At 32.3% G+C, this 15195-nt stretch overlaps 1 protein-coding gene and 1 pseudogene across 2 annotated transcripts; both read left to right on the forward strand.

The window, feature by feature from the left end:
• The first annotated feature begins 200 nt into the window (after positions 1 to 200).
• LOC143591194 (calcineurin B-like protein 9) lies at positions 201 to 3046 on the forward strand. The gene is made up of 8 exons (XM_077071476.1): positions 201 to 371; positions 491 to 573; positions 860 to 919; positions 1476 to 1584; positions 1690 to 1742; positions 1866 to 1946; positions 2390 to 2502; positions 2606 to 3046. The coding sequence occupies exons 1-8, from the start codon at positions 293 to 295 to the stop codon at positions 2667 to 2669; spliced, it is 642 nt and encodes a 213-aa protein (XP_076927591.1). The 5' UTR covers positions 201 to 292; the 3' UTR covers positions 2670 to 3046.
• An 8709-nt stretch (positions 3047 to 11755) lies between these two features.
• LOC143591192 (uncharacterized) lies at positions 11756 to 14270 on the forward strand (annotated as a pseudogene). Its single transcript, XR_013145614.1, has 3 exons — positions 11756 to 12761; positions 13678 to 13919; positions 14027 to 14270. The product of XR_013145614.1 is annotated as an uncharacterized LOC143591192 (transcript).
• Positions 14271 to 15195: the final 925 nt, after the last annotated feature.

Consider the following 15195-nt stretch of genomic DNA (forward strand, 5'->3'; position numbering starts at 1 on the left):
TTGATACGTTCTCCCATTGTGTTGTATTTGTGGTTTTCATTACTGATTATTTCTAATGACGATTGGCGTATATTTTAAGTTAATTTGGTTTTATATATTTGTTATGTGACCTGACCCGAACCGAATTGAAAGATTTTTTTTTTTAAATATTTAAATACTTACATGCCCATGAATGTTTTCTGGGCCCGCCACTGGTATTTATACTGATTAGTTTTGTGTTTACATATGTGGCAGATTACGCTTAAGATGATATCGGTGATTCAAATCCTGTAACGCCCTTTTTGTTGTTTAAATGGGCTGCTTTCATTCTACTGTAAGGAAACTGGCTCCTGGGCATGAGAACCCGATTGTTCTTGCTTCTCAAACAGCTTGTAAGAGGATCATGCTATTATTAATCTTGTCGTTATTGTTGCAATGTTTTCGTATTAAACTTTATTAGTTTGTTTTTATTATGTTAGCCTTTGTAATCGTTTTTTTTTTCTGTTTCCAGTTAGTGTCAGTGAAGTTGAAGCTCTATTTGAGCTATTCAAGAGCATTAGCAGTTCTGTGATCGATGATGGCTTAATTAATAAGGTAATATGTGCTTCCATTAATGTTTTGTTATTCTCGACTTGAAAAACAAATCACGTGGTTAGTACGTTAGGTTGCAACTTTAGTTATTGCAGATTTTTGACAAACAATCAAACATTTTACTTGCTATGCGTGAACACAAATATTGCAAATTTAACGAGGCAATATAAATATTAATCATTTTTATTACCCTTCACTCCTTTTTTTTATTTATCTTTTGTTACATTATGTTACGTTAAGGTCCAATTTTGACATATTTTATCACCTTTCGTATGTTTATCTTTAACAGGAAGAATTCCAACTGGCTTTGTTCAAAAACAGAAAGAAAGAGAACCTCTTTGCAAACAGGGTATGTTGCTCCGTCCTTTTATTTTCAGTCATGTGAAATTTGGTTTTCGTTTTTCAGTCATGCAATCCGGAATCGTTTTTATTTGTCGTAAGTCATTTCATTTGTCTGTTGTCCCATGTTTTTCAACATGGGCTTAGGGTTAAGTTTATTTATTAGTCATAAAGAATAAGGAACTAATATCCATACTAAACACTTTGGGACTTTGGGTACAGATACATATATATGCGCTCATTTGCCGATATTTTATTAACAACCTTTAATGCAATTCGGATGAATCAGATTACTCAATTTGGAGTTTATTTATTATTAGTATTAATATATTCTTTTCACAATAAGTACACATGACCCATAATCACATGCTCATTTGTCCTCGCACATTGTAAATCGAATCCGAAGTTGGAAATAATCAATAGCTAAAACGCGATTTCTAGGGTATTAAGATGGAAATGAAAAAATGCAGTATATTTGATTTCTGGAATTGGTATTCTGCTTATATGTTTCACCCTCAGTTGGATTTTGTTATTCATTTTCTAAAGCTTCAAAGTTTCGTATGCAGATATTTGACCTCTTCGATGTAAAGCATAGGGGAGCTATTGATTTTGGTGACTTTGTTAGAGCACTTACTGTTTTCCATCCTAACGCCCCTCAAGAAGACAAGATTAGTTGTAAGTTGATCGTGTTGGTCAAAACTAAATTACCAAAATGTCCATGGATGATCTTATACACCCCGTTTTTTTCCATCCTAATACACTTCTTTTTTTTCGTTTCAGTTAGTTTCAAGCTGTATGATATGGATGGGACAGGATTCATAGAGCGTCAAGAGGTACCTCTCTACAACTCATCCTGAATAATGATAGTAATTTTTATTATTATTTGTTTTCTACTACTATTACAACATGTGGGTTATTATAAATAATAATATCTTCATTATGTATGCTTTTTGCAGGTTAAACAAATGTTGATTGCACTTTTATGCGAGTCTGAGTTGAAGCTTGCTGATGATACCATTGAGACAATACTTGATAAGGTGATTTTACATTTTCTTTAATAGCACTTAACCAATATTATTTACATAAAAGAAGAAAAAAGGCTAGAAATTTTTTTTCTTGTTTAGCTAATATAAAGCAAATTGACCGTTTTAGGAGTTGTGTTATTAATTATTATCATCAACTACAGATATATGGTAAAATGTTGAATCTTCGCAAAATATCGGTCGTAATTAATATATTTATACTACTTTATAAGGGTAGACAATTTCATTTATATCATTTTGTAATATATTTACCTTTTCAAAATACTAAATTCGTCGGTCTACTTGCAAATAGGAAATAAATGTGGTTGCTTACTTTGTTGTTTATTTTTACCAAAAAAAGGATAAATATGGTATTTTTAGTGTTTTAAAAGGGCTATAATCCTACATTATGATTTCTAATATAAACAGGATATGAATTTCTGTTTTTGTTTATGCAGACATTTTTAGAAGCGGACATAGATCAGGACGGGAAAATAGACAAATCAGAATGGCACAATTTTGTCACCCAAAATCCTTCCTTGCTCAAGATAATGACTCTTCCATATCTAAGGTACATTACCGAATAATGTCATGGTTGTATATAAAATACATACATATATATTAATGGTGATTTGTGTCTTACTAATCTAACTTATGTGAATTGTAAAATGCAGGGACATAACAACAACTTTCCCGAGTTTTGTGTTCAATTCAGAAGTTGAAGAAATTGCTACATGAAGAGAGAGTTTATAAAGTTGTCGTGAGTTGAGTGGTTTTGTTTTTATTATCAGTTTTGTGTTGAAGATTGATGAGACTGATGTCCTATGTTGAGCCCGATTTTGGTTTTGGTTTTGGTTTTGGTTTGGCTTTCTTTAGAAGATAGATCATTAGAGTTTATAGTGGTTTGTTTCTTATTGTGAAATCATGATCGGTGGCTCTGAAGATGTTGATTTGATCTTTTAGATGTTATTGATTGATTGGGGAAACGGTATCATGTAAATGATATTCGATTAAATTTTTACTGTTTTTTAGTATAAATTGTGTGAAAAGGTAATTGAGACGAGAACTAGATGGGAAATTTAGGTTATAATGAACTTAATAAGATTTATGCAAGGCGTCTAATGAAGGCGATACATAGAATTATGAAGTATTTGGAGAAGAAGCCGGATTTGCATGTTTTGTTCATTGACCTAGATGAGGTTTAACTACTTCTCACATAAAATCTATATATCTACAAGTCTACAACTGTTTTATGGATTACCACCAAAAAAATATATATATCTTTAGGATCATAGTCATTTCAAAACTTCAAAATGATTTATTAACTTTTGACAACCAATCAGTTTATTTATTTTATATAATTATATTATTTTAGCTGTTTGTCATTAGTTATATGTAATTTTTTTATTGCATATATGTAAATTGTCATTACACATGTAAACTTGTGATTACCTAGTTATTAGGAATTAGATTTAGAGTGGGATTCAAGTCAGGAATGACATGAATAGTCGGACGAGTTATTTAATATCGTGTGTTTCGTGTTTGATTATTGGGCCTGATTTTCAACAGTGTGTTTTGGGCAACTACTTAGTTGTAGGAACTGATAGGGGTATCTTTAAAAGAATGCAGATATAGAATGAGCAATGACAATTCATGATTCTTACTTAGAGCAATAGTTTGGTTCATCTGATTTGATTGTCATTTTAAGCTTGAAAATTTGTCACATTTGATAAATTAACTTATGCACTCAAATCCATTAACGAGATCAACAAACTGTTAATTTTCTTGCTATCATAATATATACTTTCCAACGCATATCCAAAGTGGTGTATTAAAAATTTCATGGCCATATGAATGTAAACCAGTAAATGGAAGGATGCATCAACATGAGGTGATTCTCTGGCTTTTAATATTTTTATTTTGTTTAAATTGTGACAATAATGAAGAGTTATCGAACCGTCTCACTAGTCAAAAGTAATTTAATGATGTTTCCTACGTAAACGGATTCATGTTTAGAATATAAAACTATGCTTAGTAGATGTGGTTTTGTGTTGTTCCTGGTAACTTGTCAAGAAAGATGAATTTGATTCGAAAGAACACAGGAACAATAGAGATATGAACAACTTACAGATACTCTAAGTCTCTACCAATTTGGCGAGTTATAAAGAATTGCAATACAAATCCAGACGAACAACGAATCTAAAATTGACCAACACGACAAGATGAAACAATACGAACAACCTAATAAAAATGATTATGGACCAGAGAGCTAATAAAGACCAGCATGATTAAGACGCGATAATTTTCCTCTTTTTTTGTGAACCTGTAACGACATGTAAACAGTTACGAGCTAGGCCCACTCTATGTCCACGCGAACCAATTCATCTTATTAAAGCCCAACATGAAAAGATAATATTGTACCAAAATTTGGAGAAATGGAGAACATTTATACAAAAAATATGTTTAATATTGAATTGCAAATACGCATATATTTCAACATAACTTTTTAGAGAACACATTTGAAGACTAGTTGTATTCCCATCCACAATGGTTAACCTATTATAAGCTTTTCACTTTTGCAACATCATCTTTGTTTAAAATTTGTCAAAATTAGGGTCTAAAGATGGTCTATTTGTAAAAACATTAAAAAAGATGAACATATTATGAGAGGTTTACTTGATAACTAGGTTGATATGTGTTAGAAATCATGGATAGACTATTATTAATCAAACTCGATCACAATACAAAACTAAAGATACAATCACCAATCGTTCTATGGAAAGACTAAAAAACATAATTATCAATCACCATTGTGATGAATGAATACAATCGATCAAGAATCCAAAAGAAACAGTCAACCCTTAATCATAAACAAAGAAGAACTGAGATCTAAATTCAGGAGAATATGTCGAAATCAAATAATCCATACGTTTAAGACGACTTTTATGTTAATTATAACAAACGTATGGGCCTTGGCCTTCATAAGCCTCAATCCAGCCCATCAGACTTTAGCTCATCTTTCCATCAACAAGTCCAAAACTCCAAATCCAATTTCATGTGCAATCCCGGCCATTAGCTCCAAGCCCAATAACATGTGACAAACAATAGAAATAACAATTATAAGAAATATCAAATATGTGTTTGATATTTGAATTGACACTATATATATTTAACAATATGTAAAACACATGAGAGAGATGCAACTTCTAGTTGTAAATAAAGTGTATTTGGTTGTGCGTTTACATGCGCCTCGTGTATTCTGAAATGCCTCATGACCATTCAACCAATATTTCTTGTTTTGCATATTTTGATTTAAGTTGTGCCAGATGGTAGTTTATCAGTGGACGAGATGCAAGATCGAATGGACCAATATAGGCATGTGATGCAACAGAAGTTTTTCACAGGTGATGATCATTAACATGTTAATTATTCCAATATAGACGATGATGCGACATTGGATGATGATCACTGGCTGAGGGAATTAGCTACCTATGATGCTGAAGATAAGTACTTTGCTGATGTTTACTAGTACGCGTGTAATTAATTAGTTTCATCTTAGCAAAAGCTCGTTTTGAGTTCGATAAACCTGTTCGGTGTACAAGGATTTGAAAATGTTATATGAAAAATGGAAAGGGAAACATATCTACTCAGCCTTGATGAGAGGCATGGGAGAAAAAGCAATTCCACTTTGTCTCATTTCATCATTTTGTTTCAGGGAAAACATTCCAAGTTTCAGGATCACTTGCTTTTTTCATTCATTGTCTATCAATAATTAGTTTCATAATGCATTTTCTCATTAAAAAACAAAGTACCAACAATTGTTTTATGGATTAATATAATAATGCAAGCTTTTTATTATATATATATATATATAATAAAAATAAAGGGTTATCAATCAATCAATCATGCCCAGTAAAATCCCACCGACAGCAAAGCTATAAATAGGGTCTGGGGAGGGTGGGATGTAGGCACACCGTACCTCTATCCATTATGGTATATAAAAGCTAATAATAATTATAAAAATAAAGGGTTAAGATAGTTTTTTAATGTAGTGTAGAAATCATGACTTTTGAATCTTGTATTTATTTGTATGTTCAAGAATGAATCATGGATTATACTTCAAATGGCATAATGGCAAATACATGATTTAATTTCATGAGGTGTGATTTTTTTTAAAGATAGGGTTTATTTAGAACTAGTTTTTTCTAGTTTAACAGCCAATTTTATTACAGAGCAAATGAGACGAACAAGTAGGTAGTCTCAAAAAATACACCATATTGAAATACACTCGTCTACAACAACTAGCCACCAAAATTACAAAGAAATTAATACTCAAAATGTAAAGGAGCACCGTTTTTCCCAATCTAAGTCGACTACTTTACGAAAGTCGTTTGATATCTTCCTTAATTAGAACTTGTTGTGACCAAGTATAACATAAGACCGCTTAGAGTTTGGCATGGCTTGTTTTAAACAGTGTTTAAAACTTTGTTTGCATGTACAATTATAGTTTTATGATGTAAATAATTCATTTATAAAATGTTTAATTTCTGGAGCTTTATTAAACATGTTGCATAAAGTTAGAGCTAGATCTTATTTATCAACTCGACTTTTAACTTTGAGCTTGGCTTAGTCTCGTTTAAGCTTATCTTAATTCGAGTTTTTGAAAGGTCGACATCAAGTCGCTTACTGGTGGTCTTATTCACCTTGCATCCTATAATAAGGTAGTCTTTTAAGACCCCATATGACAATAATAGGAGACCAAAACCATGTGTTATGGCAATATGAGTGCCATTCATGTCTATATGGCTTCTTCTTCAAAAGGTCATATACCCAAATTAGGGTCCCATAAAACTAGCCTTTTCCTCATATCCTATCAATCAATAATAGAAATCATTTGTATTATCAAAAGTAGTATCCGTGTGCTATTTCGACTCGTTATATAATCTTTTTTCAAACTAAACAGATAAGTTTATGTCGATTATAACTTATAAGCGTACAACCTACATAGAGTGCCATATATTTTATTTTTGTTGACATCATGTTTTGTTATTCAAATATCTTAAAAATACATTTTTACCAGGTCGGTTCACCAATGTCGTGATTTTAGAATACGCTCGAAGTCTAAACTACTTTGAACTTCTACAAATCTCGTTATTTTTTAATCTAGACTTATTGTAGTCGGGCTAAGTTATTGATTTTGTAGGTTACTTAATTTCTGGATATTTATTATTTTATGTTTATTAACATTTGTTTATTTATTAAAGTTTTATTAAGCTTGCCGCTGTCTTTTGGTAAACTTATGTGCCCTCATCTCTCCTTTACTACTTGATGGCTGCCTCCCCCCCCCCCCCTCCAAGTCTCCTACAAGCGCTTAATTGAGATGAATTCTTGGTAGGGCTGTCTCTTATATGGTTTTTCGTTGTTGTCTAGTCCAAGCCTTCCATTTCCGTTATGTTTGCTTGCGATTCGCCCTAGTCCGTAGAAAGTAGAAAATGATGGAAAAAAGTGTCGTGAAAAAGATTCTTTCCGAACGTGAGCCTCACCCAAGAGGGAAACTTTATTTTGTGCTCGATCTCTTCTGTCATGCATCATGGCTGGGTGAGCTGTTCCATTGCGAAGGAGCCATCGTGCTTCCAATCTAGTCATGCACTTCTTTAAGATGTGGAACCTAGGAATGGCACATTCTATATTTTATTAAATTTTTAAATAATATTGCATAATAAACACCTAGAGAATGTTATAAACGTTAAATTTCTAACTAAGATTACTTTCATAATATACAAGAATGTAAGATGGGGGGATATAGCTAGAGTAAGTTCGAACATCTAACCTAGCTACCCGCAACAAGAAATGAACAAGTAGCCAAGTGGTTACTGGTGGTATTAAACTGTAATAATAAACTTTTCTACATATATCATTATTATATGAAAATATACGAGTTTTTCGGTTACAAAAGTAACATAGATATTTTTTCAACCACCATTTAACCCACCCACACCTACATTCATCATTTTTATATTGGGTGACAATAGAAAGGAAAGTTGGTAAACCAATTGGTATGTGGTTAGGCACCATAGATGGTGCACATGTATGGCACATGATAAAAAATAAATAATAGGAACACACCAGCAGGAATATTCATTATATGTTTGTAGATTATATAATCTCAAACGGTCATCCCCATATATTGTGGATCTTGACTCTTTTAAACTATAGTACGTTTTGATTCTCAGTATATTAATGGACATAGAATATCGTTATCTATATCAACAACTAAGTATTGTCATTGACATCAATATAATCACATATTCAGGTCATATATAGTATATTATTATCACAACTCTTAATTAACTATATACTTACTCTCACTGTGGAGATTGGTCTCTCTTCTCTGTGACGAGGAGACTAACCGTTGTTTTAAGTAGATCTATACAATATTGCTATTCTATCATTTACTATTGGGATAAAGGGATTTCTCATAACTTACAACTGAATATATATCTCTTAGAGTTACATAATCATTTCATCACATGTTATTTAAAAGTATAAAATCACACATCATTTTCATAGTTTTTATTATTTTAATTTGTATATAGAAAGCATGCACCTATATTTAATTGAAATGGACACGAATAATGTAGTCGTTTAGCTACCAAAGATTTTCAACTAAAGTTAATTATATTATCATAACTTAATCCGTAAGGTAGATTTTTTCACCATAAAAAAGTATATCTAATGTGATTGCATCTATGTTGAAATAATATTTTCAATAATTGTCTTTATCTTATGATAGCTGTATTGTTTGGTTTTGGTTTTGGTTTTGTTTTTGTCAGGACTAAATCGGAAAAAAAGAAATTGTCTGAAAGAGAGAATTAAGGGTAACAAATTATATATAAAAAGTTCTTAACTACATACCGTTAAATCACAATATAAAGTTTTATAATAATGGTTAATTCACAAACTCACTAATCATACTTTTAAATCTATAATATTGTCACGACTCAAACACTCAAGCTTATGAATATGGACACCATTATGTATACTAACACCTTAATATAGATAGCTAAGCTAAAAAGTAGTATAATATATGAGCACGAGAGAATAATATTTCACGTCAAATAGGTAACTTATCAAACTAGGTTCGCATTAAAAAGGGTTATGGGTTGGATCAAAACAAATCGTTTAAGAAAAAACAAACACGTGAAAAGAAAAAATCATACTAGTGCAATTGGAAGTAGTTAACCGTTAAGTAACGATGAGGGTTCCGTGAGTGTCGTTAGTTCGTTATCCTCATATGAACATGAAGTTGTAAAACGACCAAACATGACCCAATCGTTCGTTATAATTTACAATAATATACCCTATCATAATTTAATTAAATATTAAATTACAAGATGGTACATACTCTTGTCACTTGATAAATAAAATCATAATAATTATTTTCTTCAATGCAATTATCGTTTCTAAATCACGCCTCTACCCACTCTCATAATTATTGTTGGTTTAACTTAAGCATCATTAGTTAGAAAGCAAAAATAGGATGCATGAATTGAATATTTAAAAATATTAATAAGTAACAGTATGTGGTTCTATTTTTTCTAATATAACACATAGTTACTTACTACCTGTTATTTTTTTTAATCTCTAGACGTGAAAATAGATGCATCTTATATGTAGTGAGACATATATAAAAGTATAGTTAAGAGTTAAAATAAGAACAATGGGCATTTATAAATTTTAATAAATAATGCTATATTTTTATTTTTGTATATACGTTTTAAGGTCAGTATTTTTTTCTAATATAACATATGGTTACCGACCATATGTTTTCTTATGTAATCTCAAACACCATATGTTTTATAGGCGTGAACATAAAACTATATAATATACTTGAGACCAAAATAAAAGTATGTTGTTAATATGTATAATGTAAATTCACCCCGAATCCAATACACATATAAATCAAAAGGAGATATAAATCAAAAGGAGATGTTTGATTCAAAGGGATGTTAGGGTTAATTTTTCAAAAGTAAAACTACTTTTGGAATAACTTATTCGCATAAATTAGTTTTACTAATGTACGAGTAATTCCTAAGTCAAAAATCTAATGCGTGAAATAAATAGAATATAGACGCAAATTATTGCACAACATAAATTCAACATTCATCAACAAAATTATTTGGAACATTTATATAATCTCAAATATTCTTTGGAACATACATCCAGCTCGTTATTATTCAAATATCCTTGCTAATTAAAAAAATAGGATTAAAATTTGAATTTAGATTATGCTAAATGGAGAAAGTTAGCTATGTAATTTTGTTTCCTATTGTATTGTTGCATACACTGATACACGTACTAGTTGCTTGCTAGTGGGTGTGTTTGGCTTGTGCTAATAAAATTTACAGCTAAAATAAAAATAAAATAAAATTGGTATGATTGTTAATATTTTCTTTTATCAATGTTAGGGTACAAAGATATTTAATTCAAAGACCAATTTAGTAACGGAACCAATAAATACAATTAAATATAAAATAACCAACCTATATTCTAAGTCTAGAATAAACCTATATTCTATAATAAATACAATTATAATTATAGAATATAGGTTTATTAAATTGATGGATTCAACTATTTTTAGAATTAGTTGTGATCAACTACCCTAGACTTGTCTCTCAAGAAAGAAAGAAAAAAACCAACCACCTTTGACAACTAATGTTAATTGCAAACACCAATCTTGAAATTGTCAAGTTGTAGTTTGCTTTTGAAAGTTGAACTTCAACACCCATAAATGCAAGCTAGATGGAGATTTGAGAATGTCTAAAAACCCTAAATAAAAATTACTTCATCCGTCCCATTATAAATCCCATTATAAATGTCATAGTTTGATTTTTCAATTCTTTCTTATTTAACTTTGACCGACAATATTTTTTGTTTGTGTTATATAATATTTGATGTAAAATATATGAATTAATGGGTTTTTAAAATATTTACGGTATTTTACATTGATATAATTTTCATCAAGTATTATATGACACGAACAAAAATATTTACGGTCAAGGTTGCAAAAAAAAGACTTGAAAAGTCAAACTAAAACACTTATAATGGAACGGAGGGAGTAGTATGTATTTCAATAAAGAAAAATAAGATTCTTGTTCGTTTCATTATCAAGACTAAACAACTTAAAATGTTGTTGTCATTACATTTATAAACAATAATAAACTTGTATTAAGTAAACGCATCGTTTGACAATCATATATCTACTATATATTTTTTTAATAAAAGTACATAATAATAATATTTTATCATTTATCAATGTTTAATTACGAATATTAAATGTTTAAGTGAGAATAATTTACATTTTACTTAGCCATCAAGTGATTTTCCGTTCATTATTTGATAAATTCTCAAACATCTTACATTCAACTATCAATTCATACAGATTTTAATTGGCCAGGCATGCCATGGATTTTGGCACTTCCAGTTACTCATTTAGGGTTGCTCATAAGCCAAACCGAATCAAGCGAGGGCTTGGTCGTGTCACTTGATTCGGTTTGGCCCGAGCCGATCGACCAAAATTGAACTATCATTTTTCAAGAGAGCATAAAAAATCAAGCAATTTGGACAACCGTACCTCCAGTCGCCTATCCGAGCTATAAAAAAATCTCAAAATACACAAGGTGCATATAGTTAACATTATGAAAATCAAAGGTGCAAACTAAAAATATAGTAGCCTTGTCACTTGTGTTTGCTCTGGAGGGTCAAAAACTAAAAAAAAAAACTTACAAACTTGACGCCGTCAATCTTTTCATAATGACCAAAATACCCTTATATTTTTATATAAACCCATACAACCATACACACATACCTTTAATATTAATAATAATATTTTCCCTCTTTTCATCTCCAAATCAAAACCATCAACAAACAAACACACACACAGAGAGATCAAGAACTAGGGTTTCAATTTCAAATCACCAATTTCAAATTCAAGCTGGAATCAACCCGGTAAATGCGTCACAAGAACCCGGGTCACCCGATCGGAAAACCCCACGATTATTCCGATTCAAAAAACCCTAGTTTCAAACTCAAATTCACCAAAACCCATCACAAATCTTTAATCTGCTGTTCATCTTCTGAAGCCTTAATATTCACCAAATCAATTGCTTTGAAGCTGTTAAAAATTACCCATGTGAAGCTGTTCTGGATTAGAACCCCTTCAAGGGTTGTAATCCTCCTTTGTTTGCCTTCAGTTTATTATTATTATTATGTTTCGATGAAATATTATAAATCTTTGTGTCTTTACATCCTGTTGCTGGTGTCTTTGGTTATACTTGTTCTGTTTCGGCTGTTTGTGGGTAGAAGTCTTCAAATTTTGAAGCTTTTTGATGGGCAAAAAACATGCACACCAGTTGTTTGGTCAATTGGCTCAGTGAACCGGCACGAGGAGACCGATGTTTCCGGGTTCTTGGTGAAGGTTTATAGTAATGGGGATGTGTATGAGGGTGAGTTTTATAAAGGAAGGTGTTCTGGAAGTGGGGTTTATTATTATAATATGAATGGGAGGTATGAGGGTGATTGGGTTGACCAGAAGTATGATGGTTATGGTGTCGAGACTTGGGCGAAAGGTTGTCGTTACCGAGGGCAGTATAGGCAGGGGTTGAGGCATGGGTTTGGGGTTTATAGGTATTATGTTGGGGATATGTATGCTGGTGAATGGGTCAAGGGTCAGTGTCATGGGTTCGGAGTTCATACTTGTGAAGATGGGAGTAAGTATTTCGGGGAGTTTAGAGGCGGTGTGAAACACGGGCTTGGTCACTACCATTTCAGGTAAATTTTGAGCTTGTTTAAATGTTTGTTATGGGTGTGTTTGGGTATTCGGATTGGTTATTCAAACTTATTTTGTTTTTATGAAATTAGAATCATATAATCGGTTTGAGTAGGTACAAACGGCTCATTTTGACCTCAAGTAAAAGCCGATAATAAGCAATCCAAAATATATGGTTTCGGTTATTATCATTCTTATATTGTGAGAATCATGCATATGTTATGAAAAAGAATGAAGCTGTGATTTTGATAATAATTAATTTGATAAATTAGGCTCACCACCTAATCTTTTCGGTCTAGACCGGATTTATGAGGTCTGTTTTTTCTTCAGATTTCATGACAAACAAAGTAACAAACCATGGTTTCTGCTTAACTGCAACAAAAGTACTTAAAAATTTTTAATAAATAATTAGTTTTGTACAAATTTGATGATTTTTTAGCTTTTTTATCAGTCTTCAAATCCAATTCATACTTCTTATGAAAAGATATGAAGAAATGTAAAGATATAAGTTGATCTTATGAATAGATATAAAGAATTGTTAGTTGATGTTATATAAAGATCAGATTCCTAAAAGAAGTGATTCTTTACTATCAGTTGGAATATTATAATTTGTAACAGCTAACACACATGTACAAAAGCGTCAACTACAATTTTTTTCTTCCCTGCATATTCTTTCTCATAATTTCACCACAAACAATGTTATTATTACACAAAAAGAACATTCAGAAACAAGATACCAACTATGATGGTTCAAATATTCTTCACCAAGATTCATAAAGTTTTCAACTTTATCATCTTGGTATACGAGTTTGATCATATTTCAAGTTTTATAATTATAATCAAATTGTATAGTTTTTTTCTGTATAAAAATTAAAATATTTTGAGATTTGAGCTTATATGTGATTAATGGCAATGCAGAAACGGTGATGTGTACGCTGGCGAGTATTTTGCAGACAAAATGCACGGTTTTGGTGTATACAACTTTGCAAATGGACATCGGTATGAGGGTGGTTGGCATGAAGGAAAAAGACAAGGGTTTGGTTCGTATACGTTTAGAAATGGCGACACTCAAATCAGGTCATTGGGAAGAAGGTGTTCTTGGCATTAATCCACAATATCCTTTGTCAGTTTCTCATGCCAAAGTTCTTAAAGCGGTTGAGGTAATTTCATATATCATATCTATCATTCCCCCAATTGAATAAACATGTTATGCATTGTGGTTAGTAAGTAATGGAATGATAATAATATATGATTGTTGTGTTTTCAGGAAGCTAGACGAATAGCCGAGAAGGCAGTGGCGGCAAAGAATGTGGATGAGAGGGTAAACAGGGCAGTGGCATCGGCTAACAGGGCAGCTAATGCAGCAAGGGTGGCGGCAGTTAAGGCGGTCCAGAGCCGTGTGCACCATTATGATGATCCAACACTGGTCATTGTATGAAGCGTTTGTTAATTTTTGGTCAACGGTGGGGAGAGAGGTGTTGACCGGGTCGTAACCACGTTGAACGAGTGGGGATTGTAGGTTCCCTGGACGGATCGCACGAGATATCTCGGTCTACTCAGGTGCGGAATCCCTGCGTAGATCGTTACGAGTATAGAACACGAATCACACGAACACACGTTATATATTATAACTCAAACACGTGATGTAATATCACCGTTACAGACTCTCGTCCTCACGTTACAATGAACTCGAACCACTGACACGAACTTAAACGACGATTACAAACCAAGCCGTAAACTAGAACTATAAATACACGACAACTTCGCCTGGCATGTTCAGGCGAAGTTGTCCATAACTTCGCTTGACTAACAAGTTCGCCTGTTAAGCGAACTTGTCAGTAACTTCGCTTAAACATACAAAACATAATTAAACATTACAGACTCGATTACAGACACTAGACTATGAACTACTGACATTATGCACCAACAGACTCCCCTTGGCAGTAGCTTCATATCTTGATCTTTAAGCCCTTGTCTTGTAATCTTCAATCTTGTATCTTCACGCATGCACTCCTTCTCTAACACAAACTGACACAACTCTTTGATACTTTCTCGCTTCGTCCTTCCAAGCAGGAATATAAAAGATTTTCTTCTCATTAAGCACCTTCAGATCAGCTTGCGATAAGTTTACCAATGCATCGGATCGTAAACTCTTAGGAGCTCTTGTTCATCCTCGTCTTCCATCACCGCCTCTGCTGTCTCACAATCCACATACCACCACTTTAGGTCTTTAAGCACATCCTTGGGCATTAGCTTCATCGGTACTTCTTTAAGGCACCGGATCGGTTTATACTTCATGACCATCCAAGGTTTTCCATCAGCTCTCAAACCTCTATCCTTGTCGAAACCCTACGTATCCTGGCGAACTTGAGAAGGTTAAGCGAAGTTATCCACAACTTCGCCTACCTTCTCAAGTTCGCCTAACTCAGCGAAGTT

The sequence above is a fragment of the Bidens hawaiensis genome, unplaced genomic scaffold, assembly GCF_021521415.1.
Source record: "Bidens hawaiensis isolate Kalapana, Puna unplaced genomic scaffold, B.hawaiensis_p1.1 tig00039454_1, whole genome shotgun sequence".
Taxonomy (NCBI): Eukaryota; Viridiplantae; Streptophyta; class Magnoliopsida; order Asterales; family Asteraceae; genus Bidens; species Bidens hawaiensis.

Bases quoted from the DNA above. Each gene is read 5' to 3' on its own strand.
- LOC143591194 (XM_077071476.1), top strand. From the start codon at position 293: ATGGGCTGCTTTCATTCTACTGTAAGGAAACTGGCTCCTGGGCATGAG. The intron at 372-490 runs GTAAGAGGATCA...TTCTGTTTCCAG, and splicing joins TCTTGCTTCTCAAACAGCTT to TTAGTGTCAGTGAAGTTGAA. The intron at 1,743-1,865 runs GTACCTCTCTAC...TGCTTTTTGCAG, and splicing joins GATTCATAGAGCGTCAAGAG to GTTAAACAAATGTTGATTGC.